General features: G+C 37.8%; 1 protein-coding gene across 1 annotated transcript; it reads left to right on the top strand.

The window, feature by feature from the left end:
• On the top strand, window positions 1-21,079 carry APELA (apelin receptor early endogenous ligand). Its single transcript, XM_008542942.2, has 3 exons — window positions 1-446; window positions 1,833-1,922; window positions 19,391-21,079. Exons 1-2 carry the CDS (start codon window positions 374-376, stop codon window positions 1,919-1,921), a joined length of 162 nt encoding a protein of 53 aa, XP_008541164.1. The 5' UTR covers window positions 1-373; the 3' UTR covers window position 1,922; window positions 19,391-21,079.
• The last annotated feature ends 5,290 nt before the right edge of the window (window positions 21,080-26,369 follow it).

Genomic DNA, 26,369 nt, shown 5'->3' with positions numbered 1-26,369 from the left:
ATATTTCTCCAAATCCAGATTGAATTTAAGTGAGCCTCTCATCGGAGCTTCCAGAGTAGACTTCCACTGAAGTTACGGCATGCTTGAATGGTTTATTTCACCAATATTTGCTTATGGAAATAAAGGGGAGTAACGGGGGGGGGGGAGGAGAGGAGTGGAGGAGGGGTTTGAGGCCGGGGGAGGCTCTGACCACAGCACAGCGCACCAGTAACCTTGTCTGATGTGATCATTAACCTTTCTGGAAAACGCAGCTGGCAGTTCTCTGAGGTTTGTCATTAGAATGTGAGGAGAGCCACACAGATACCGCATAGACCATTCAAAGATTGTTTGGTTTCCTTTCAGAGCTACTGCTCCACCTTAGTGCGGCAGAAAAATGAGATTTCAACAATTCTTTTACGTATTTTTAATTTTTGTGATGAGCCTTCTTATCAACGGTCAGAGACCAGGTAGGACTTTGATTCATTTGTACCAAGTAACTTGTTTTTACGCCTCTTTGTGTCCATAGGCCTCTGAGTGTGATTGTGTTTTTGTGTTGAAAATCACTTAGGTGTGCTTAGGGGTATTCGGAGTAAGTGTGTAGGATTTTGGAAGTATGCTATCTATCTTGTTAGGTCTATTTTTTGGATATTTTAAAAAATAGCTGGATTTTTAAATGATGATAAATATCTTACCACTATTTTTCTAAGTTCAAAGAAAATTGATCCCTAGGCTATTGTAGATATGTTGTCCCCATAAGTAAAAAGAAATGGAAATGTTTGGTCTGTTCATTACAGAGCTAAACAAACTTACAGATTTTTAGATAAAATGCAAAATCTAAAGCAGTTTATTAAAAGAACATGTTGCTTACTGAAGTAGGGCAATGTTAACTGAATTAACAACATAAAAATCATAATGTGACAAATGCAGATGAAAACTTAAAACAGGTCAATAGCTGTTACTTCTAGTTATATAATTAGATGTGTCACTTAAAACAAAGAAAGTGCCAATTTTAGTATTATTGTGCTTACAGAGCGAAAATAATGTCAAAAATACATATGGTCAAGATAATTAATATTAATTCACTTGACACATTTTTCAAGGATGATATCAGTTGTGTTGTTCTTAACTAACAAAAATTTAGTAAGCAGACTTATTCTAACGTGCTTTTACTTCAAAACCTAATATTTAAGATTTCAAAGCACTGGCAAGTAAAAATTTAGAAAGTTTTCTGACTCAGGAAAAAGCACACCCAAATTGAAGTAGAAAGGTGATAATATTATATCTAAATATGTTTAATTATTCACTTGGTAATATACTTCTTCATTTAGAACAGAAAGTGGTGCATAACTGGTTAAAAATTCACTCTCTGCTTATTAGTTAATCAGAAGTTTGATCACCAAGGTTATCGCAAATGATGTCCCCTGGTCTGCCCTGTCGCATAAATAAGGAAAAAGTTTTGAATCAGTGACACAGAAAGCAGCTGATCCCTTCTTATCGCTTATAGCAATTGCTGTTTGAATCATTTCTACTTTTCTGAAATACAGAACACTTTGGACAATGTTCTTGTAAAATATTTGTGATTAATTCACTACATAAAATTAAAGGTCTAGGAGCATTTAAAAAGGAATCATGTAGAAGGAGGAGGATTTTACTATTAGATCCTGCTAATAACGTGAACTGTTAGGAATACATCTCGTGGATTTGCATCACGTTAATTTTTTATGTCACCATCACATCTGAACAAGTAGCAAATAATCACCGTATAATTTGTATCCAAAATATTCCCTTACATTCTCCAGATTAAACAATTAATTTTCTGAAAAATGCTCCTAATATTTCCCTTTTTTCCTCAGCTAATTTGGCAATGAGAAGAAAATTGCACAGACACAACTGCCTTCAGAGGAGATGTATGCCTCTCCACTCACGAGTGCCCTTCCCCTGAGGTATTTTTGATAGAAAGTAGTTTTCCTACATTTAGCCAGCATTCCAGATTAGATCTACCAAAGAATGTTTGTTCATATTTTGTAATACGTGATAAGGGCTGTACTGTGATGTCAGTTTCGGGATGCTATTTGCAAAACAGAACCATGAAATGACATGATGTTTGGGAATTGCTTTAATAGTTTAATGGGATAGATGAGTAAAATGTAGGAGAATCTTGATAAATGATGAATCTGAGTGATAGTTATATGGGGATTAATACTATTGTGTGTTTGACAATTATCATAATTAAAAAAATCAGCAGGAGAGTATCATTATGAAAGTATCTTTAAACATGTATCTTGAAAAACACTGAGTAGCTCCCCACGTTATTCAGAACAAGCACATTTCCCATTAAGACCACTGTGTCCTTGAAAGCATTTGGACATATTTGCCCAACAAGGCCAAATGAATGATGTCCTAGCCTCAATACTTCATAGTTTATTTTCCCTAAAAATATTTCTCAATATATAAAATTATCTTAATATTAATGGCACAACAGCTTTGCAGCCTCACTCTTAGAACTGGTCTTGATGGTTGAATCTTTTAAGGATAAATTCTGAATAGAATTTTGCTCTTTCCTTTTTTTTTTTACTATCACTGAAAGGCCAATGATTTACACCACTGCTGTCACCAGTAATACTGCGTGTATCAGTTAACTTCAAACACTGCCCAAGTTTAAGTTCCTTCATACTGAAAAATAGCTTGGCATTCTATTGTAATTATTTTAAGCTCTTTAATTCAGATAAAATACATCTCCCTAAAAAAAATGCCATAGAAATATCCCTCAGCTGGTTAACATATACAGGCAATTGCTAAATTAGCTTATTCAGTCGGCCTATAGATTGTAGCATTTATGGCACTATTCATTCAGAAGAAAGAATGGTTGCTATGCCTATTGTTTAGTGCATGCTTTTCAAAGTCGGTGAAAGCCCTGTTTGTAGTAAGACACTAAATGAAGGAAGAGCAATTCAGTATAATAAGCATTTATCAAGAGGGGTAAGACAAAAAAAAACAAGTTCTCCACTCCTGTATCTGTAACAAATTACTCTTTGCTATCAAAATATGAAAAATAAATTTGGTGGAGGAATCCAGAAAGATACAATAAGAAGTTCTTGAGAAGCCAATTAATAGGTACTAACTCATGCTTTAAAAGGATTTTATGTGTTAAAAAGTCCTTTGGTGTGTGTTGATCATTCATTTCAGCCTCACATACAAATAATGATAAAATCTGAGCTTAGGAGGAGTGAAGAAGTTCCAGATTTTCCCAGCACTCCTCCACAAATAACAAAGGAGAGGAGGCATTTCACGCTAGCAGGGGAATGCCTACATATACAGAGAAAGATACCTTGCATAACATGAATAAAAGCCCTTAGTTAGCCACAAATTATATCGACTTTTTCCACAAACCACCTGCCATAAAAACCAGGTTCCAAGTAAACAAGATAGAGTAGTGAAATCCGAATTGTCTAAGTTAAGGGAAATTTTGACCCATAAACCAAATTGTAAACCAAAGGAAAATTTAAATAAAAGCCAAATAGGGGCTGGCCAGGTTGTATAGTGGTTAGGTCCAGGCTCCACTTTGGCAGCCCAGGGTTCATGGGTTCAGATTCCAGGCACAGACCTCTGGCCACTCATCAAGCCATGCTGTGATGGTGTCCCACATAGAAAATAGAGGAAGATTGGCACACATGTTAGCTCAGGGGCAATCTTGCTCACCAAAAAAAAAAACGCCATATAAACGATTGAATGATAGCAGTCCTTTACAAAATTTGGCTGATCAACTTTAAAAAACTGCTCAGGTTACAGTATCCACTTTCTCAGTGTTTAGACTAGTCCTACATTCCAGCCTCAGTTCTTTGAAGAACGTGTAAAAGTTACATTCTGGAATCTAGCAATATTATAAAAGCCAATGCAAGATAAACGTTAAGATAATTTCCTCGGGCCGGCCCTGTGGCCAAGTGGTTAAGTTTGCCCACTCCGTTTCCGTGGCCCAGGGTTTCACCGGTTTGGATCCTGGGTGCGGACATGGCACCACTCATCAAGCCACACTGAGGCGGCATCCCACATGCCACAACTAGAAGGACCCACAACTAAAAAATATGCAACTATGTACCAGGGGGCTTTGGGGAGAAAAAGGAAAAATAAAATCTTTAAAAAAAAAAAGATAATTTCCTAAGATCTTGCTCAACCAGTGTTATAACAAGTGCTACCTTCAAATTTGATAGCATAATTCTCATTGTCCTAAATACTTGGACATTTTTTATATGTCTTGCACCAGGGGTACTTTGACAACTGGTTAAAGGCACTACAGACCTAGGGAGTGGAGCTTTAAAGCAGAAGCTCCCTTTCATTTATCCCTCACTTTTCTACATGCTTTAGATAAAATCACAAGTCTCTATTTGATTCAGTTAGGGTCAAATAAGACTGTAAGCAGATAGGTAAGGTAAACAGTTGACTTTGGAAGTTTTCCAGGTTAAGCCCTTGGAGTGTTTAGACTTGGCTCACTTACTAGGAATGCCCTCTTATCTTTCCTCTGTCCATTTTTCTCACTCCTCGAGTCCTCATCAGTCATGCTCAGTGAGATTTCCTAACCTGTCAATTGAGTTAAACAGAAAATCTACGCTGTATAAAATTCATTTTCTTGACTTTTTTTTTTTCTCACAAATATTTTGGCATCACCTTCAGCATTAGGTGAGTTAGAGTGGAGGAAAGCAAGAGAAAGGCATGTCAGGAAATCCAAGCCTACAGGTTAATGTGAGAGCGGTCAAGTGGAAAATGAGGTAGGACTTTAGATTCTAATGATCTCCCCTTCCAATAGTAAAATCTCACTACGTTAATGATTTTATTTATAAATAGGTTCTCCAGATAACTACATACCCTATTAATACATACTCATCTAGCTTTTTAATAATAATTAAGACGTGATACATGTTCGTGGCATAAAATTTTTTTTCTAACGGTATGGAACAATGTAAAGTGAAAAGTGAGAGTCTTCCACCCTGCCCAGTTGCCCATTTTCACTTCCCAGAGGTAATGGCTATGGAAAGATTTTTGGCGAAGGTACCTTTTAATACTTTATTTTAAGCTGAGACCAGCTAATTTCCTCGTCACCCTTGATTACCATTCAAAATGCAAGTGCTTCTAGTTCTGTATTTTCTGCCTTATTCTTACCCCTTCAAAGTCAAGTCTTCTGACCCCCCTGACCAAACCTCTGCCATGCCTCCCAGGTTTTTGCACATCTCCTGTTTTCTTGGCCCTTCTCACTCCATTCTGCCTCTTTGGCTAAATGAAAGCCAACTGTCTTCAGCACGGAATCTGCACTTTAGTGGAGCGCTCCATCTCCAACTTCAGCACGGTTTTCTAGGAACAACTCTTCTTACTTTTAGGCACCTCTGACTCCCATTCAGCTACATTTCAAACGTTTAATGACCTCTAGTTTCTTTAAACTTCTTAACCTCCTTTTCCAACTCATAGCAAGGGTTCACTCCTCAGAGAACAACAAACCACAACTGCCCTCAAACTACAAACATCTGTAGCTGCAGCACTTCTGTTTCCTCTTCCTAGTCTTTCACGAAGAGAGAGTCCTGTCTTGGATATGGCTAATCTCTCTACGTCTCAGGAACCTTGATCCAGCAATTTCTCCCTTTCTTCCCCAGAATGTCAAATACGTCAAAACTGATCTATTTCATCCTTATCAAAGAAAAAATTGTGCACCATTGACTCCACAGTGCTCTCTAGTGACCAGCCCATCTTCTCTACACAGCCAAATTTCCTGAAAAGGTGGCAGTTTCCTTTTCTCCCATCTGTTTTCAACACACTGCACCCCAATGCATTCTGGGAAAGGTCTCTAATGCCTTTCTTTTTCTTCATCCAGTGATTACATTTTGGTCCTGATCTCAGTTATCCTACTGTAGGTCAAATGGTAGAATGGATTTTCCTTGGTTTCAGTGACACCGTGCTCCCTTCTGACTATTTACCTCTGGAACAATTCACTCTTCCTTTCAGGACCTGTACGGGGTGTCTAATTGTCTACTTGGAATCACCTTAGCTACAGACTTCCAGCTCATGTCTATGTTGCATATACAGATCTCCACCATGGCTTCTACATAGCTTAGACTTGTAACTCAGTTCTTTGTTCTAATATCATAGATGTCATTAGGAAGAACTTCCCTGATGATCCTCTATATCAAAAAGCAATACCAAAATAAAGTCTTTAAAAAAGAAAGCAGTACCTCTGTCTACCCTAGATCCTCCTATTTCCCTTTTCCTGGTTTGTTTTTCTCCATAACACCTAATGCCATCTGACATGACATATATGTACTTTGTTATTCGTTTAGCATTCGCCTCTTTTCCTTAGAATGTAAGTTCCATGAGAACAGGGACTTTGCTTTGATCACAGCTGTGTGCCCAGTGACTATACTATGCTCCCCAGAAATATTTGATGAATGAATACCTAAAAGTAAACTCTTCAAGTCCTCCCACTCAGATCTTTCTCCTGTGTTTTCAAAATGTAGAGAATAATTATAAAGCTACCATATATTAGACGTTTACTATGCATCATGCACTCTCCTATGAAGTATGCATGTTACTGTTTCAATATCAATTTCTGAGCACAGTGCCCTAATATTCAGTTCTAGTTCATTTCCCCACCTGTCATTTCTACCTTGAAATATTTTTTTAAATCAGCTCCCTCCTTTTCATCTCTACTACCACCATCTCAGTGCCTCTTATATCTCTCCACCATGGCTTAACACCTTAACTGATCACTCCTGTCTTCAGTTCTGGATGTGGAAAGTTCATTTTTTGTTTTATCATCTAATCTTTCTAAACTGTAAATCCAATCATGCCACACCTTGATTAAAGCTCTCAGCTGTCCCTGTAGCCTTCAGGACAGTGAAAGCACCCATAATTTAACAAACAACACCTTATAAAATGTCCCTCTCCAGCATCGCCTGCCACCTCTTCTCCCCTTACCTCTCCCAGAGGCGATAAGAAAGAATTAAGACTGTCTGGACTGCATGGATGGAGCTCTGGCCACATAACTCACTCACTGGTGATCATTGGTAAGTCACTTACCCTCTTGAACCCTCCCTCTACTTCCGACCTATAAAATGGAGCTAGTAATGGTATGTACCTTATCATAATCATACCAAGCACATACTAAGTGCTAAATAGATAGTAGCTAGAGTTATTATTACTCTTACTTTTTTTTTTTCCTTTTTCTCCCCAAAGCCCCCCAGTACATAGTTGTATATTCTTAGTTGTGGGTCCTTCTAGTTGTGGCATGTGGGGTGCTGCCTCAGCGTGGCTTGATGAGCGGTGCCATGCCCGCACCCAGGATTCGAACCGATGAAACACTGGGCTGCCTGCAGCGGATCGCGCACGAACTTAACCACTGGGCCCCAGGCCCCTATTACTCTTACTTTAAAGTCAGTCCATTCTTCACCTCTTGCTGTTCCACAGCTACATTTCTGCCTGCATTGTCCTTTCTTGACCAAAGCCTGTATCATGTGTCAGCCACATGGGAGCCAGTCCTGTGGCACGCCTGCATCACGTGTGAGCCATGGCTGAGCTATGCCTGAACCACGTGTGAAAGTGTCCTCAACCATATGTGACCCAGACGAGTCGTGTGAGATCCACGCTTGAATTACACCCGAACCATGTGTGAGCCATGCAGGAACCACATGTGAGACACCCTTGAACCACATCTGAACCACCTGTGAAACACACATGTTTGATGCTTGAACCACACATGAACCACAGGGGAGCCACACATGAAACATACAGGCTTTGGTCAAGCATGGCTCACACATGGTTCAGGTGTGGCTCATGCATGTCTGTGGTGTTACTCAGGCGTGGTTCACATTTGTTTGTGGCATGGGTGGCACATACTCTTTCCCTGTCAGTTCATCCTTTGAGAAACCATTCCTCATTTTGATACCCCTACCAGTTGTATTAGATGCCCACTTTTTGCTCTCAGAGCGTTTGCATACTTCTGCAAAAGTACTTCACTCACCACATTGTAATAATGTGTTAAGCAACACAACCAGAAGGACCCACAACTAGAATATACCATTATGTACTGGGGGCTCTGGAGAGAAGAAGAAAAAAAAAAGACTAGCAACAGATGTTAGCTCAGGTGCCAATCTTTTTAAAAAAATAAATAATAACAATAATGTGTTAACTGACTATACTCCTCCCCTCCTCCCTCAGCATGCTGTAAATTCCCCATAGGCAGAGCGAGGGTGTTCTGACTCTGTTAAATTAACATTTGTTAAGTGGAGCTCAGAGTACGGAATGGTGAGCCAAGGTGAGCCTTAGTTCCACAGCTGACTACAAGGTAAATTGAAATAGAGAAGTTTATCACTCATGAGTCCTGGAAGAAGTACACTGCATGCCTGGAGGGGCCACATGGGGAGTTCAAGGCAGAATGAAGGCAGAGGCACTGGGGCACATGCCTTTATTAGGGTCTGTAGGTGGAATGCTTTGGGGTCCAGCGCTAGGGTCAGATCAATCAATTCAAACCAAGAGAGTGGGGTTTTGATAAGCCCCACGAGGAGTCGTTTCTAAGGGGCCCATAAGGATACAGGCCCAGGGAGACTACTGGTCATAGGGCTGTTGGGGAAGTCACATCAGGATCTTAATTGTTTGTGACTCTACAGCTGGTATCCAGGACAGGAACTTGCATGAGGAGCTAGTGTCAGTTTAAAGTCCTTGCAGGACAGTTGGCCAAGCAAAATGGATGCGGAGGCAACAATCCCATGGAATAGCTTAGCTAAACTCTCAACAGTGGGTTGTACTTATCTTTGTATCTTCAGCGAAAAAGAGTGCCCAGAATACAGAAGGCACTCCATTCATGTTTCTAAAAGAAATGAACCAAACTTTTATGTATTATCTTAGAATTTAGGACTTACTATCATTAGACTCTAACACACATTTTCAGCTTTATTTCCTAATATTAACTGCCAAATTGAACTCTGATTGCTCTCTCTTTGCTAGAAGTGTTTTCTCTTCCAGGAATTGCTTCCCTTATCTCAAGTTCAAACCTTTCCCATCCCCCCAGGATTCTCTTTAAATTCCATTTTTTTATGAGGCCCACCCTGATCCAATTAACTTAAAATAATATTCCACTCTGTCAACAATCACGGTATTTTTATCAGGAGGTTTTTAAAGCCATTTAGCACATTCTACTTTATTTCATCAGTTTTTTATCAGTATTGGAATGTGAATTCCTTGAAGGCAAGATTTGGCTTGGAAAGCTTAGAGTGTAAACGTTTATAGTGTGTGAATGGCCTGGGTATAGGAGATTCCTGCGTGGACTGTAATATCTATAAAACGCGAAAATGTAGAAAATTATTGTTTTCTCAATTAATCATAGTCCAACGTCCAGAGAGCATGCTCAGAAAATTCCTAATGCTCCTAATTTACTGATGAAATAAAACTTATATAAAGATCACAATGCCTTAATATTATATATATTACATATTAAATATATAAATATATATAGTTATGTTATATATTATGTGTTATTATAATGAAATCTACATTCCTCTATGCAAAATATGTATATGATGCACTAAAGCCTAATTTCAGAGTTTTCCTCACTTTGGAAACTGATTCCTCATATGAAGTATATAATTTCTCTGTAGATATTTACTTAAAGTGGCTACTCTTTATCAGGTTCAGGAATCTAAAATTTCTTTGTAGCATAAATCTTTTATCTTTAGTTCTCGGTTTTGTGTTCAATTAATGACCTAGTGATATTAATTAAGGTTATTATTACATAGCTGTAAGGTATTTGAAAAATATATTATTCTGGGGGCTGGTCCAGTGGCGCAGCTGTTAAGTTCGCATGTTCTGCTTCTCGGTGGCCCGGGGTTCGCCAGTTTGGATCCCGGGTGCGGACATGGCACTGCTTGGCAAAAGCCATGCTGTGGTAGGCGTCCCACGTATAAAGTAGAGGAAGATGGGCATGGATGTTAACTCAGTGCCAGTCTTCCTCAGCAAAAAGAGGAAGATTGGCAGTAGTTAGCTCAGGGCTAATCTTCCTCAAAAAAAAAAAGAAAAGAAAAATATATTATTCTTAGATAATCGAAAGAAAATATTTATTGGTTTTTAGGGTGACTTGAGAAAAATGAAATGACTTATTAACTATTTCAATACATTTCACTCTTGGATGTCCTTTTAAAAAATGGTGGTGTATGTAAGGGGCTGACCCCATGGCCGAGTGGTAAAGTTTGCGCGCTCCGCTGCAGGCGGCCCAGTGTTTCGTCGGTTCGAATCCTGGGCACGGACATGGCACTGCTCATCAAACCACGCTGAGGCAGCGGCCCACATGCCACAACTAGAAGGACCCACAACAAAGAATATACAACTATGTACTGGGGGGCTTTGGGGAGCAAAAGGAAAAAAATAAAATCTTAAAAAAAAAAATGGTGGTGTATGGTACTGAACGCCACAATTCTTTCAACACTGTCAGTAATATCAAATGTATAGATGAATTCTAAACTTCCTGATCTTAATAAAATGATAAGCAGTTATCACCAGAGACCTTCAAATTCTTGTCAGATTATCTATAATCGCTCAGAATATTGCAAATTTATAATTAAATCCTTGATAGTTTATCTGTTACCACTGAGAATATTTATAAATGTTTATAAATAAAATAATTAATAATGCGATGGTCTAGAGGTTAAGATCTGATGCTCTCACCACCAAGGCCCGTGTCCTTTCTTGGCAAGGGCACCATACCACCAGTCTGTTGGTTGTCGTACTAGAGCAGTTGCATGTTGCTGTGATGCTGAGAGCTATGCCACTGGTATCTAAATACCAGCAAGGTCACCCGTAGTGAACAGGTTTCAGCGGAGCTTCCAGACTGAGACACTAGGAAGAAGGAGCTGGCCACCCACTTCTGAAAAAACTGGCCTTGAAAACCCTGTGAATAGCAGCAGGGCATTGTCTGATACAGTGCCAGATGGTGAGAGGATGGCACAAAAAGACCAGGCAGAGTTCCACTCCACTGTACACAGGGTTATTAGGACTTGGAATCAACTTGACGGAACTAACAAATTAACAATGCAAACCACATGTCTTCTGCTTTGTTAAAATTTTATTAGAGAGGAAAAATAGGCATAATACACAGGCTTTCCCAAGACCTCATTCACTAGGTCTCAGCCATGCACACCCATTTGTGCCAGGAGCTTGGTCAACCCTGCCACTATTCCAACCACATCAGGCCTTCCAGAGTATTGGCCATCCTTCTCCAGGCCCATTGGCCCCCTCTAGTCTTCCTTTTCTCTAGCTAAGATTCTCTAATTCTTTTCTTTCTTTTTTTTTTGTTTTAGGATGATTAGCCCTAAACTAACTGCTGCCAATCTTCCTCTTTTTGCTGAGGAAGACTGGCCCTGAGCTAACATCCGTGCCCATCTTCCTCTACTTTATATGTCGGACACCTACCACAGCATGGCGTGCCAAGCGGTGCTACGTCCCAACCCGGGATCCAAACCGGCGAACCCCAGGCCACTGATGCGGAACATGCGCACATAACCGCTGCACCACCCGGCTGGCCCCAGATTCTCTAATTCTTTATTTCCATAATTGCTGTCAACATTACAGATTTCCTTGCTTCTCTGTCTTCATCTCATTGTTCTGGAAGAATCCTGAAGTCTTCATCCAGGCACATTATTGTTCCTGGCCAACACGCAAGAAGTCAGATTGGAACCACTTTTAAATTTATTACCTCCAATCTCAGTTAGCCCTTCACTGTCCAGCAAACCTGCTACATTTCCGTGGTCAGCTTGCTGCACTGCATTCCACAATAACTGTTTCTAACATTTTCTACTCACCTTAAATTTCAGACCCTTATCTTCATTTTTGGCAGATGGCTTGTCTCTTGCATCACAGAGAAAAGAGAAGTCATCAGATGGTCCATCACTCACCTCCAGGACCAAATTAGAATCCCTTCTAATCTTCCTCCCACCTTGCCTACCTCCATCCTCCTCGTCCTTCTTGGTGCCATGGAAGGCATGACCCTTTCTCCATCTGTGTTGTGGATCCCTTCCCTACCCACTTTCTCAGGAATCTGAAACCACCACTTAACACATTTTCTTCATTCTCTTTGCCCTCTGAATCATCTTGTCAACATCTCAATCCACTCTATTCTGTCTTACACCTATTTTAAAATTGACATCAATCATCTTCATGTTTCTAAACTGACATTTTTTAGTCTTCTTCCTGATTTCTCAGCAGAATTTCTCAGTTAGTAGCAACTGACTAGTTGGTCTGCCAAAATCTCTTCCCTTAAATTCTGGAACCATGCTTATACTTTTCTGTTAAATTCTCAGCTGATCCTCTGGCTCCTAGGCAGGCTTAATCTTACCTACCAAGACTTGCAAGGTGAAGTTCTCTCTACTCTCTCCTGCTCTGCTTCAGCCATTCCTTTGGCTTCAATTACCTCTTTACAATGCCTGATAATACTCTGGGGGTGATGGCAGGAGCAGGGGGATGCGGGGAAGAAGACTATCCAAATGAGCAGAAGCAAAGCCTATTTATTCAGAGCTTGCTATAGCAAGGGAGTCAGCCACCATCACTTGTGTTTGGCAGAGGACCAAATATAGGCAGGGGAGTGAGAAAGCTTTATAGTGAAAAAAGGGGAAGGCTTCAGGTATGCTCTGATGGCGGTTGTTGCTATGGGAAAGTTGGAGGCAGGCTGCCTAGAAGTGGGGCTTCCTATGTGATTGGTTTGGGGAGCGTTTATGGCTTTCTCTGGTTAGTCCTGAATTGGAATTGGAGGAAGGAGGGGCACATATTAGGGAAACTAGCAATTATGACAAAATCACCACTTGGGGCCAATTGCTGCAGAGGTTGTGGTTTGGTTTCCTGGACTGGTTGTTGCACAGTTTGTTGGTCAGAGTTCTGGTTTTTTTGTTTTTTGGGTTGTTTTTTTTTTCTCATAAAAGGACAAAAGTGTTTTATTTAAAGCAACTGCACCACATAATATCTTCATTTCTCCCTTTTGTTGCCATTTAAAATTGTAATAGCTCCACAGATATTACAGTGAAACATATAATATGGTATGCAATGTAGAGGAACTTATGCCTGAATTATCCCAAACAACTCAAGCTCCTTACATAACAAAGATTAAGGTGACTTTTTTTGTGTGTGTGAGATGTAGGTTTTTGTGTGTGTGTGTGTGAAATTACAGTTGTACATCATTATTAGTCATGTTGTAGGTACACCACTTCACCCCTAGTGCCCTCCCCCCACCCCCCTGTGTTTTGGGTTTTTTTTGAGGAAGATTAGCCCTGAGCTAACATCTGCTGCCAATCCTCCTCTTTTGTTTTTTTTTTGCTGAGGAAGACTAGCCCTGAGCTAACATCTTCCTCTGTGCCCATCTTCCTCTACTTTATATATGGGACGCCTACCACAGCATGGCTTTCCAAGCGGTGCCATGTCCGCACCCGGGATCCGAACAGGTGAACCCCTGGCTGCCAGAGTGGAACGTGGGCACTTAACTGCTGGGCCACCGGGCTGGCCCCATCCAACTCTCTAATCTTAAGACTGCTACTAACCTGCTTTCTGTTTCTATAGACTTACCTATTCTAGACATTTCATATAAATAGATTCTCCTAATTTTTTTTTTTTTGTGATTGGCTTCTTTAACTCAGCTTAATGTTTTCATGGCTCAGCTATGTAGTAGCATGAATCAGTACTTCATTCTTTTTTAATGGCTGAATAAAAGTCCATTGTATAGAAAAATCACATTTTGTTTATCCAGTCATCTGTTGTTTTCACTATTGGGCCATTGGGAATGATTCTGCCCTAAACAAGTTTTTGCTTGAACATATTTTTTCAGTTCTCTTGGGTATATACCTAAGAGTGAAATTGCTGGGTTATATGGTTAGTGTATGTTTAATTCATTGAGGAACTGCCAAACTGCTTTCCATGGTGGTTGCAGCATTTTACGTTCCTACCAGCAGTATATAAGGATTCCAGTTTCTCCACATTCTCATCAATGCTTGCTATTATAGCCCTCCCAGTAGGTGTGAAGCGGTATCTCATGATTTTGATTTGCATTTACTTAGTGACTAAGGATGTTGAGCATCCTTTTATGTACCTATTGGCCATTTGTCTATCTTATTTGGAGAAATATCTATTAAATCCTTTGACTATTTTTCAGTGGGCTTATTTGTCTTTTTGTTGTTGAGTTGTAGGAGTTCTTTACATATTTTGAATACAGGACCCTTATCAGATGTGTGATTTGTAAATACTTTCTTCCATTCTAGGGGTTGTCTTTTCACTTTCTTGGTGGTGTCCTTTGAGCACAAAAGGTTTTGTTTTGTTTGTTTTTCTGAGGAAGACTCACCCTGAGCTAATATCTGTGCCAATGTTCCTCTATTTTGTATGTGGGTTACTGCCACAGCATGGCTTGACAAGGTCTACACCTGGGATCCAAACCCATGAACCTGGGCTGCCAGCTGCCCAAGAGGAGTGAGAGGAACTTTAATCACTCAGCCACGGGGCCAGCCCTGAGCACAAAAGATTTTAGTTGTGTTAAAGTCCAATTTGTCTATGTTTTCTTTGGTTGCTTGTGTTTTAGGTGTCATATTAGGAAACCATTGACTAATTCAGGGTCAAAAATATTTACACCTATGTTTTCTTCTAAGAGTTTTGTAGTTTTATCACTTAGGTTTATTCTATGATCCATTTTGAGGTAAATTTCATATATGTTGTGAGGAAGGGCCCCAACTCCTTTTGCATTTGAATATCCAGTTGTTCTAGCACCATTTGTTGAAGATACTGTTCTTTTTCCCATTGAACTATGTTGGCACTGTTGTTGAAAATCAATTGACCATAAATGTAAGGGTTTATTTCTGGACTCTCAGTTCTATTTCATTGATCTATATGTCAACCCTTGTGCTAATACTATATGGTCTTGATTATTGTAATATTGTAGCAAGTTTCTAAATTGGGACATGTGAGTCCTCCAACTTTGTAGTTCTTCAAGATTGTTTTGGTAATTCTGGTTTCCTTGAATTTCCATATGAATTTTAAGATCAGCTTGTCAATTTCTGTCAAGATCCAGCTGGAATTTGCCTAGAGATTGTGTTGAATCTGTAGATCAACGTATGAAGTACTGCCTTTTTTACAATTAAATTTTCCAATCCATTTGATGTATTTCCATTTACTCAGATTTATTTTAACTTCTTTCAACAATGTTTTAGTTTTTAGAATAAAAGTTTTATACTTCTTTTGTTTAACTTATTCCTAAGTATTTTATTCTTTTGATGCTATTAAAAATGGAATTTTCTTAATTTCATTTTTTGAATTGTTCATTGCTAATGTTTACAAATAGAACTGCTTTTTGTTTATTGATCTTGTATCCTGTAACTTTAGTGAAATTGTTGATTTGTTCTCATAGTTTTAGTAGGTTCCTTAGGATTTGCTATGTAAAAGCTCATGACATCTTAAAATAGAGATAGTTTTACTTCTTTATTTCTAGTCTGGGTGTTTTTTATTTCCTTTTCTTGTCTAATTGTCCTAACTAGAACCTCCAGTACAGTGTTGAATAGAAGTGGTGAGAAGAGACATCCTTGTCTTATTCCTAATCTTAGATGGAAAGCATTCTGTCTTTCACCAAGAAGTATGATGTTAGCTGTGGGTCTTTGTGGATGTTCTTTATCAGGTTGAAGAAGATTCCCTCTATTCCTAGTTTGCTGAAAGCTTTTATCATGAAAGAAGTGTTGGGTTTTGACAAAACCAAACAAAAACAAAACTGTTTTTTCTGTTTCTATTGAAATCATTGTGCATTTTTGTCCTTTATTCTATTGAAATCATGTATTACACTAAGTGATTTCTGGATGTTAAACAAATCTTGCGTTCCTGGGATAAATCCCATTAGGTATGAAGTAGTATCATTTTTATATATGGGTGGATTCAGTGTGCTGGTATGTTGTTAAAGATTTTTCTATCTACATTTACAAGAGATTTTAGTCTGTAGTTTTCTTTTCTTGTGATAGCTTTTTCTGGTTTTGGTATCAGGGTAACACTGATCTTATAGAATGAGTTGGGAAGTGTTTCTTCCTCTTCTATATGTGGGAAGTGTTTGTGAAGGACTGAGACTGATTATTTAAATTTTTGGTGGAATTCACCAGTGAATTTATCTGGCTTAGGGCGTTTCTTTGTGGGAAGTTTTTAAAATTGGTAGCTCAATTTTTTTTTATTTGTTATACACCCATTCAGATTTTCTATTTCTTCTCAAGTCAGTTTTGGTAGTTTGTGTCTTTCCAGGAATTTGTTCATTACATCTAAGTTATCTAATTTTTTCGCATACAGTTGTTTAGAATATTTCCATATAATCCTTTTTTTTTTTACTTTTCTAAGATCAGTAGTGATATTTTCTCTTTCATTCCTCCGTTTAGTTATTTTAGTTTTTTCTTTTTATTCTTGATCAGCCTAGGTAAGCTTCACCAATTTTGTTAATCTTTTCAAAGGACCAACTTTCAGTTTGGTTGATTTTCTCTATAGTTTTTCCATTCTCTATTTCATTCACTTCTGCTCTAATCCTTATTGTTTTCTTCCTTCGGCTTGCGTTAGGTTTTGTTTGCTCTTCTGTTTCTAGTATCTAAAGGTGGAATGTTAGTTTATTGAATGAGATCTTTCTTCTCTCTTAATATATATGTTTAGAGTTATAAATTTCTCTCTAAGCACTACTTTGCATCCTATAACTTTTCATGTTCACCTCAGAATATTTTCTTCTTTCTCTTTTAAGATTTTATTTTTCCTTTTTCTCCCCAAAGCCCCCCAGTACATAGTTGTGTATTTTTAGTTGTGGGTCCTTCTAGTTGTGCTATGTGGGACGCTACCTCAGCATGTCTCAATGAGCAGTGCCATGTCCGTGCCCAGGATCTGAACTGGTGAAACCCTGGGCGGCTGAAGCGGAGCGTGTGAACTTAACCACTTGGCCATGAGGCAGGCCCCTCAGAGTATTTTCTTATTTCCCTTGTGATTTCTTCTTTGACCTATTAGTTGTTTAGGAGTGTGGTGCTAATTTCCGCACATTTGTAAATTTCCCAAATTTATTTGCTATTGATTTCTAACTTCATCTTATTGTTGAATCATCTATTTCTCCTTTTGATTCTGTCAGTTTTTGCTTCACATATTTTGGGGCTCTATTTTTAGGTTCGTGTATCTTCAGAATTCTTATATATTCTTCAACCAACCCTTTTATCATTATAAAATGTCTTTCTTTGTCCCTAATAACAATTTTTGTCTTAGAATTTATTTTTCCTGTTATTAATATATCTACTTCAGCTCTCTTATGCTTGCTGTTTGCATGATATCTTTTTCTATTCTTTTACTTTCAACCTATTTTTGACTTTGAATCTAAAGCGTAACTCTTATAGAGAACATATAGTTGGATCATGGTTTTTTTACACTCAGCCTGACAACATCTACATTTTGAATGGATTGTTTAGTAGATTCACATTTAATGTCATTATTGATCTGTATCTTATTATTGATACCTATATGTCTCATGTCTTTTTTGTTTCTTTGTTCCTCTATTTCACCTTTATTGCTTTCTTTTGCATTAAATGAATATTTTCTAGTGCAATATTTTAATGATTTTTTTCACTATTTTTTTCACACTGTTATTTTCTTAGTGGTTGCTCTAGGACTTAAACAATATATGTCTGAACTAATCAGAATCTACTTCTATTGGAAGTCCAGTGAGTATAGGAATACCTATATAGCTCTATTCTCTCTTCCTCTTTTAATTCTATTATAGTTATGCATATTACTTCTATACATAAATCCAACTATGTTATTATTACTTTATATAACTTTAGATCCTTTAAAGCTGAGAGAAGGAGAGGAAATATATATATATATATATTTATAGAGAGTTGATAATTAGCCTTCTTGTTTACCATTTCTGGTTCTTGTTATTAGTACATTTTTCTGATGTCTTAGTCTGTTCAGGTTGTTAACAAAGTGCCATAGATTAGGTGACTTATAAACAACAGAAATTTATTTCTCACAGTTCTGGAGGCTGGAAAGTCCAAGAACAAGGTGCCAGTGGATTTGATTTCTGGTGTGAGTCCATTTCTTGGTTCACAGATGGCTGTCTTCTTGTGTCCTCACATGGTGGAAGGGGCAAGGGAGCTCTCTGGGTTTTACTTTATCAGGGCACTAATGTTAATCATGAGGTCTCCACCCTCATTACTTAATCATCTCCCAAAGGCCCGACTTCCAAATACCATCACAATGGGGATTAGGTTTAAACACAGGAATTTTAGGGGGACACAAACATTCAATCTATAGCACTTGAATAAATGTTTCTCCATTTGCTCTATTCCCTTAGGATAATTTCTAGAGACTTTAAATACTCTTTCCTTTTTTCAAATAATTTTCACCAGCTATGGTTGTTTCACTGGGAAGAGGGTCCACAGAGCTCCTTATACCATCATTCTTTAAGTACCCCAGGTTATACATATTTTAAATATTGATACCTAGTGGTAAATTGTTCTCTAGAAAAGCTACACCACTTTACATTTCCAATAGCAAGTCATGAGAATGCTTATTTCCCACACTCTTGCCAACTGTGGATGTTATCAATACTTTTAATCTTTGCCAATCTGAGAAAGAAAAATAACTATCTCATTTTTATATTCAAATTTTAGGCAGTCTGAGTTGAGAGATACTTCCTAGAAAAGACATACCTCTCTCCGTTTACTGCTAAATTAGTTATAGTTACCCCACTATGACTGTCAAGAAAATGAAATGTGAAGGAGGTGGAAGCTTCCAAAAATGAAGCAAGGGGCTGCCTTCATGTTTTCCAGAGGGGGCCAAAACAAATGCCTAGGAAAACCTTGGCACCAGGAATTCTCCTGTTACAAGAGACTCATTTTTGTCTTTAAAAAATTAGTTATATTTTCACCTACCTTATATTTAAAACTTATTGCGGAGTACTAATTATTAGTTTCATAGCATTAAAAGATTCCTAGGGACCATTTTATCTCTTAAATAAAATACTCCAAATTAAGATTTTGATTCTGATATCTTTCTGTTGATCTGCTCTAAGTAACTGTCTTAGCCGGTATAAATATCAGGAATCAAAATCCAAAATACTAAGAAAAATTGTTGAGACTGCTAATGCAGACCACTGAGCAAATAAAGATTATTAGGTGATAAATAATTTAATGAAAAAAATCTCTTCAATAGCATAAATTCAGACTTTTGAAGAAATATAGGTGTTGTATTTATTTTGAAAGGTAAGGAAGTATGAAGTTGCTTTCAGCACTGAAAAACTCTGACAAATTTTCATAACTCATTGTCTATTTAAAAAACTGAAGCATGGGTAAATTGGTCTGCTGGATAGCATTTCTTATTAAGATATATTTCTTTCTCCTTTGCCTTCCAAATATAGATCTTCTCTAGTGAAATTCACCTGGTCTACCAGAAGAAGAAAAGAAGTGAATCCATCCACATAATAGTGTGATTGCTTAGAAGTTCCTGTAAGAAAGGAATTGTTTGAAAGCACCTGGGATGGTTTATTAGTTTCACAAGATTCTCTTCCTCTTGGTTTCTCTTTAGAGGGAAAATATCATAAATTCAAAAGCAATTCTAGTCTGAAGCACAATTACTTGCAACAAAAATCTCTCATCTTTTTCTGCACATTATTATTCTTACATGGTTTAAAAAGAAAAATACTTTTTAATATCTTAGAACTCTCTAATTGTAAAAAGTACAAGAACTGAAAATTTTTTTCATATTCTTATAATTCTCCAAAACTATTAAATAACTTTTTATATGTTTGAGTGATTTTTTTGAAAAAATGCTAAACCTGAAATCAAATGCATTGACCATCTGGCTTTGTAAAATAAGGAGAAAATAATTGGTTCATGGATTATTTATGTAGAGAGACTAAGAAAGAAGTTATTGTTACCAATTTTATATGATAGACTTTAATGTTTATAAAAGTATTTTTTTATTTTGAATAATACCCACTTAAAGTTGTAAAAGAACATTTGAAATACTAATTGTAGTTCCTTTTATTTTACAGCTGAAATGTTCATTTCTGAATCTATTTCTCATGATGTAGTTATAAGAAGCCAAGGTTTGATTTCCTTTGAAGTTCTATGTCCTTGATTCATTTGTACAGATAGTTTCTTAGAAAGGCCCACTTAAAGTTGACATTTAAAATCCACTTATGCCAATGAGCTCCCAAGCAGGGCAATATCTCTTTTCTAACGTATGAGTGCTCACCATTCTGCTGGGCTTTGTTTTGGTGCTGATTTGGTGCTGTGGTGGTGAGACGTGTAAATGAAAAAATCATAGGAGACTCAGGGATGTGATTACCAAAAGGAAACTATCCCATCTAAATCGGAACTGTATTGATAATTAGGTGTTCCCAAGTTGTTAAATATGATCTTAATTTGTATTTATTGAAAGACTGTTATCTCAGTGCCATAATGTTTTTATTATTTTACTATAACTTAATTCCAGATATAAAATTTACAAATTCATATCAGCACTGGAAACTTTATTTTGTAAACATTATAGAATGGGAGAAGCCATAACCATTTAACCCTTACTTTGCTAAAATGAAAGGTTGGGATCACCATATAAAGAATTTGAAATAGAAATTCTGACATCATGGTATTTGTCTCCCTTTTATAGCTTATTAATGGTGTCTTTTATAATGGAAGGTGCTTATATAAAGAAATATAATTAAATTTACACACAAACAAAAAGTGTTTTATGAAATGTGTTACCTCATTATTTAAATTGGATATTTTGGGGAAATTCTGAATGATTTTCTGGATAAATTATAATTCCTTTACACAAGTACATTTCAGTAGAAATATAAGCTATTGTCAATTATATTTATGTTTAAAACATGTACTCACTTATATATTTTGGACAAAAAGAGAAAATTAATATTTTATACAGTTCAGATGAATCTCCTTTAATACAAGCCTACACTTTTTCAAATACAGATTCTCACAGTCACAGAAGTTAAAAACCAGTCATACCATTGGAAGGTAATTAAATGGTTACAGATTTCTGCTCATCGACTTCAATAATTGTTCAATAAAATATTCAGTGATTTGAGTGTCTACTTGTCGTTACTTGATTAAGAAATGTTCAGAGTGTTGAGTACAGCGTGGTGGAAATGTTCCTGATACATGTCCCTATTTCCATTGTTTGTTCCATTTAATTCCAGCATTTAAGACTGAACAGCTTTAATATATGTCCTGCCACTGCGGATCTTTTACTTAATTCAAGATTATCAAAATCTATAAGAACTCAGCAACCAGTGGCATAGATGCCACAAGTAGCATACTAGGACAAGTCCATGACAATGGAGACATATTTTATTTGCTGGGGAGGTGGCAGGGGAGACCAGAGGATTGTCAAAATATGTGTACTTTAAATTTAACTTTCTCTATGATTTGGTGTTTTCTTATTTTTCTATTAAATGTTCTTTGTAATTTCTAATATTTTCAGAACACAAAGGAAAATAGATTTTATATAGTCTAATCAAGATGGTTAAAGGGATCAGAAGTAATGGGACCATCCCAATTTGGGGCAATGCGGTGAGTCAGTCAAGTGGAGCGGATGGAGAGCAGTGGATCAAAGAACAGCTGTAAATGTTGATTCTTTCTTTCTTGGCCCAGTTCCTTCCAAACTCTGAAATCAGTGAGGTCTTTGGTCCCATTCCTGCAGCATTTTACCCTCCTTCACAGGGCCAGGACTAGATTAATTGGGAACAAAGTTTAAGGCTGAGCCAAAAACCTCAGCAATCAAGGTGAGTAATGTTTTAACATCATTTTTGAAAAAAAAAAAATCCCTCAAAACATGCATGGTGAACAAAATAATCAAATTTTCAGATAAAGACAGGATTGGCTGGGCCATATTGGAGCCTAGGGAAAAGGAAAAACTTAGCAATTCAAATCCCTTGTTTTGGTATCTTAAAGCCTGAGGTCCAGCCCTTTGTTTCTTCCCTTTGTTCTCACTTCTCATAGTGACCTTACTCCCTAAACTCTAGATCAACATCCCATTTTCCATTCTTGGCTTCCATATGGCCAGAGTATTGATGGAAAAAACATTGGATCGTAGCCCTGACTTCTTTTTACATCTAAGTTCATCCCACTATAAAATCATCTAATTGGATTCCAATGCATCTTGGTAAGAGGTAGTGAAGTTGATGATTTCAAGCTCTAGCCCCTGTCAATTGCTATGCAGAAAAGTCCTATCAGCCTCATTTGGAAGTTTGTCATCTGACTCTACACTATGAATCCGCAGGAACTACCTACAGCATCTCCTGACTCTACACTTCTAGGATTATTACAATACTCTCTTTTTGCAAGTTCTCGTAATACCTGATATCAACTGTTTTGTGGCACTCTATTTAAATGGCCAAACAATATTCCTCAAAGATTTTAACTTGGTAATGGGCAAGAGCAAAGAATATTTTGATATGTAGCCAATTCTCAGTTTTTCTACTTTCTTTTTTTTTTTAAGATTTTATTTTTCCTTTTTCTCCCCAAAGCCCCCCAATATATAGTTGTATATTTTTAGTTGTGGCTCCTTCTAGTTGTGGCATGTGGGATGCCGCCTCAGCATGGCCTGATGAGTGGTGCCACGTCCGTGCCCAGGATCCGAACCGGCAAAACCCCGGGCTGCTGAAGTGGAGTTCGCAAACTTAACCACTCGGCCACGGGGCCAGCCCCTCAGTTCTTCTATTTTTAATGTAACATTTCCTGGGAGGATGTGTTAGTATGTCATTCTCCATACTGTTTACTTCTCTTCTGGTGAGTTGTAGGCAAAGCTTTTGTGTTTCATAACTCAAAATAGTTATGCTTAACTAAATATGACTTGTATACACTGAGGCACAAGTATCATGAAAAGTTCACATACTACAAGTAAACCAAAAGAAAAACATTTCCAATTCTTCAGCATTTGGTAAAATCTTACTAATACTAGTTTTGAAAAATGAAAAAGTTTTAAACTTGGAATTTGACCAAAAAAAACAAGGTATTTTCTGTGAAGATACTCTTCCCTCTGATGAGATTGTAGATGATTGTTATTGTCCATATTGTGATTTTTAGAGTTCTGTTTACAGTGTCTAAGCCGCTTTTATTATTATTATTTAGGTTTCTGGGTTGTTTAATTAAAGTGCACTTGTTGGAAAGGATGGGAGAGAGGGAGAGAGGAAGGAAAGGAGCTGAGCTTCTGCAAAGTTGTTTCCCAATAACGCTATGGGATTATTATTTTGCCCATTTTTATCTATTTTTAAATTTATTTTAATTAATTAATTATTTTGCTGAGGAAAGATTCACCCTGAGCTAACACCCATTGCTAATCTTCATCATTTTGCTTGAGGATTTGCCCTCAGCTAACACCTGTGCCAGTCTTCCTCTATGTTGTATGTGGGTCCCTGCCACAGCATGACTGCTGATGAGTGGTGTAGGTCTGCACCCAGGAACTGAACCTGGGCCACTGAAGCTGAGCACGCTGAATTTAACCACAAGGCCATGGGGCCGGCCCCTATTTTGCCCATTTTTAGATGAGGAAACAGTAACTTAGAAAATGAGAGTAACCTAAAATCACACAGCTAGTAAACTGCTACAGTTGGAATACAAATCCAAGTGCCTTCCAAAATGTGCTCTCAAGCACTAGGATCTAAGAGGAGTTTTAAGCTATTTATGAAAGCCACAGATTTTGTAACAGAATAACAAGTAGTTTCCTGACCTGCAACTGAAAAATGAGGAACATTCTCTGGTCCTCTGGTTTATGCTTCCTCATGGAGGCAGATCAGTAGCCATCACCACATCAGCCGACTTAAGCCAGAGACCTGTGTATCTTTCTGTATATATAACTCATATTTAATTCAACAAAATCTGGATTCATTCCCTCCCAACTTTCCTTCTTTCTCCTTTCAAGGGAACTTGAAAATTAATTCTGTTTGTTTTAACTATTTTTTAAAAAGAAAAAAGTACCTGCATAAATAAAATTCTTCCTTTTATCATATTTAAGCAGAATATTTCAAACTATTCTAAAAATAAAAGTAGCAAAGAGACTGGCTTTTTCTCCTTTAAAAATTATTTTCAAATGGCAAAGAAAATACATAGGTTTTAGCGTTATTTTTTCTTTTTTAAAAAAATGCTTTACAAATGATATAAAACAAAATGGGACACTTATACCTGCTTCCTCTAAATGTCACTTCTGCTCTCAGAGGGAAACAGAAATAGGAAGTTTTAGATAAATTTATAGATAATGTATATGTGCTATAAATGTATTTTTTTTTACGCTTACCTTTACCATGCTAGACACTGTTCTGCGTGATTTAACTCATGAAAGCTCATTTAGTAGTCACAGCTCTATGAAGTAAGTTGTACTATTGTCCTCCCTCTTTTTTTTGAACCAGAGGAGAAAATATGCAAATAAATAAATAAATAAATAACCCGCCAAAGGGCACACAAAGTAGAAGGCAGAGCTTGGATTTGAATGAAGCCAGATACCTGAGGGGTACTGTAGATGTTAAACCAATTTGCTGTTTTCCTCTTTAACTTGAGGATTGACTCAGGGGTCTAGAGGATTTATGAGCTTGTTCTGCAGAAGAAAGAGAATGCCTCCAGGGAGGTCCCGATCACTGGGTGGCCGACCCTCAGCAGCAGTTAAAGCCCAGAAGTCAGATTGCCCAGGGGCTTCTCGGGAGTGACCCCTTTGTTTTCCAAAGCTCCTCTTGTGAAGCCCCTTAGCTCCATAAAACCCCTCTGCTTTCTGTTCTTGGGGAGGTGGATTTGAGCAAACCCGGGCTCCCACCCATCTGTTTTGGCCAATTTGAATAAATCTTACTCCATCTCCAAACACTGATGTCTCAGAGTTTGGCTTGCTGTGCGTCGGGCACAGGAACTTGAGATTAAGAGGTTCCATATCACTACTACTCTTGAGCTTCTTCTATACACGCAGAAGCACATAGAAATATGTGTCTGGCCATATATATACATATACATATATACATACTACATATGTGTTTCAAACATACATATATATGTTTCAATACACTAAAAGTTTGTCATGTGACCTTTCATGACTTTACATATGCGGATGAAGGGCAGGGCAAGGGAGAACAATTTGCTAAAACAAGATTGAGCAGCCAGAGACCAAGATTACAAAGCATCTCAGAGAGTAGCAGGCATGAAAAATATTCCTTGGCTGAGAAACTAGATCACTGATAAACTTAGAACAGTTTCAGTTCTTACACAGGAGAAGGGTGAAAGCCAGATTGCTTCTGAACTAGTCTTGTTGAGGAGAAAATGCTGAGGAGTAATTCTTGAAAGCGATGGGTCCAGAGGAAGAATCCAATATCTAACAATCAACTCTTTAGGTTACTTAGCATCTAGCAGGTGGGCTGGCCCCACAATGTTGAACTACGCTTTATCCTACAAAGCATGACCAGCCTTTCCTGATGCTGTGTCATATGATGGGGTTCCTGTCTTAAGTAAGTTTTCATGTCATGAACTGTGATAGGGAACGACTTATATTTTGTATGTTATAGTATTTAACTTAAAACCATATACTCACCCCACAGTAAAAGAACAAGCAAAAAGAGAGGAAGCTGCTGCCACCAGCAATTCAAAAGCTTTAGGAACCACAACTTTTTTTTTTTTAAATGGTAGCAATCATGTTTTAAAGATTTTTTCCCCCTTTTTCTCCCCAAAGCCCCCCGGTACATAGTTGTATATTCTTCGTTGTGGGTCCTTCTAGTTGAGGAACCACAACTTTAGCAACATCTGTTGAGGATTCTCTAATTCACCTCTGTATTTAACTGCCTACCATGCACCAGTTCTTGGATCTCTTAAAGGCACTAAAAGATCTGCTTCCCGAATTGTAGCTAGTTATCCTGTCAAAATTCAAATTTTTTAAATATCATGGTAACGGTTTAAAATGCTTCGCCGGCTTTCCTTTGCACTTGATAAAGACCAAAATACTCAACTTTGCTTGAAGGTTTTGCAGCAGCGGTTCTTACCCATCTCGTCAGCCTCATAAAAGCCACTTTTCACCTTTTCTACTTCCTCCTCCCTAGTTCCCCTTGAGATGCCAGCCAAACCAACCTCTTTCTGTCCTTTCTGTACCAAGTTCTTTAGAGCGAAAAGCCTTCTCATTGGCTCTTCCTTAAGCCTTGAAGACTTTTACCCTCGAATTTGTTCAATAACTCAAATTCATTCCTCGAATTTCACCTTAAATGTCACTTCCTCAGGAGAGACCTCAGGGAGCCTGAGCTGAGGTGGGGCACAATTTTACCGGGTGGGACAGACCCACCCACTCACCCATAGAGATGCAAATTGATCCACAGAGGCGACTGTTCCTCTTTCAAGGTTTTTCTACATCCTCAC

This window comes from Equus przewalskii, chromosome 2 (assembly GCF_037783145.1).
Source record: "Equus przewalskii isolate Varuska chromosome 2, EquPr2, whole genome shotgun sequence".
Lineage (NCBI taxonomy): Eukaryota > Metazoa > Chordata > Mammalia > Perissodactyla > Equidae > Equus > Equus przewalskii.
This window is presented reverse-complemented; position numbering and strand designations above follow the sequence as displayed.

What these genes read in the sequence shown, in the direction of transcription:
- APELA (XM_008542942.2), top strand. Translation starts at nt 374, where the DNA reads ATGAGATTTCAACAATTCTTTTACGTATTTTTAATTTTTGTGATGAGC. An exon ending in TATCAACGGTCAGAGACCAG is followed by an intron (nt 447 to 1,832) that starts GTAGGACTTTGA and finishes TTTTTTCCTCAG; the next exon opens with CTAATTTGGCAATGAGAAGA.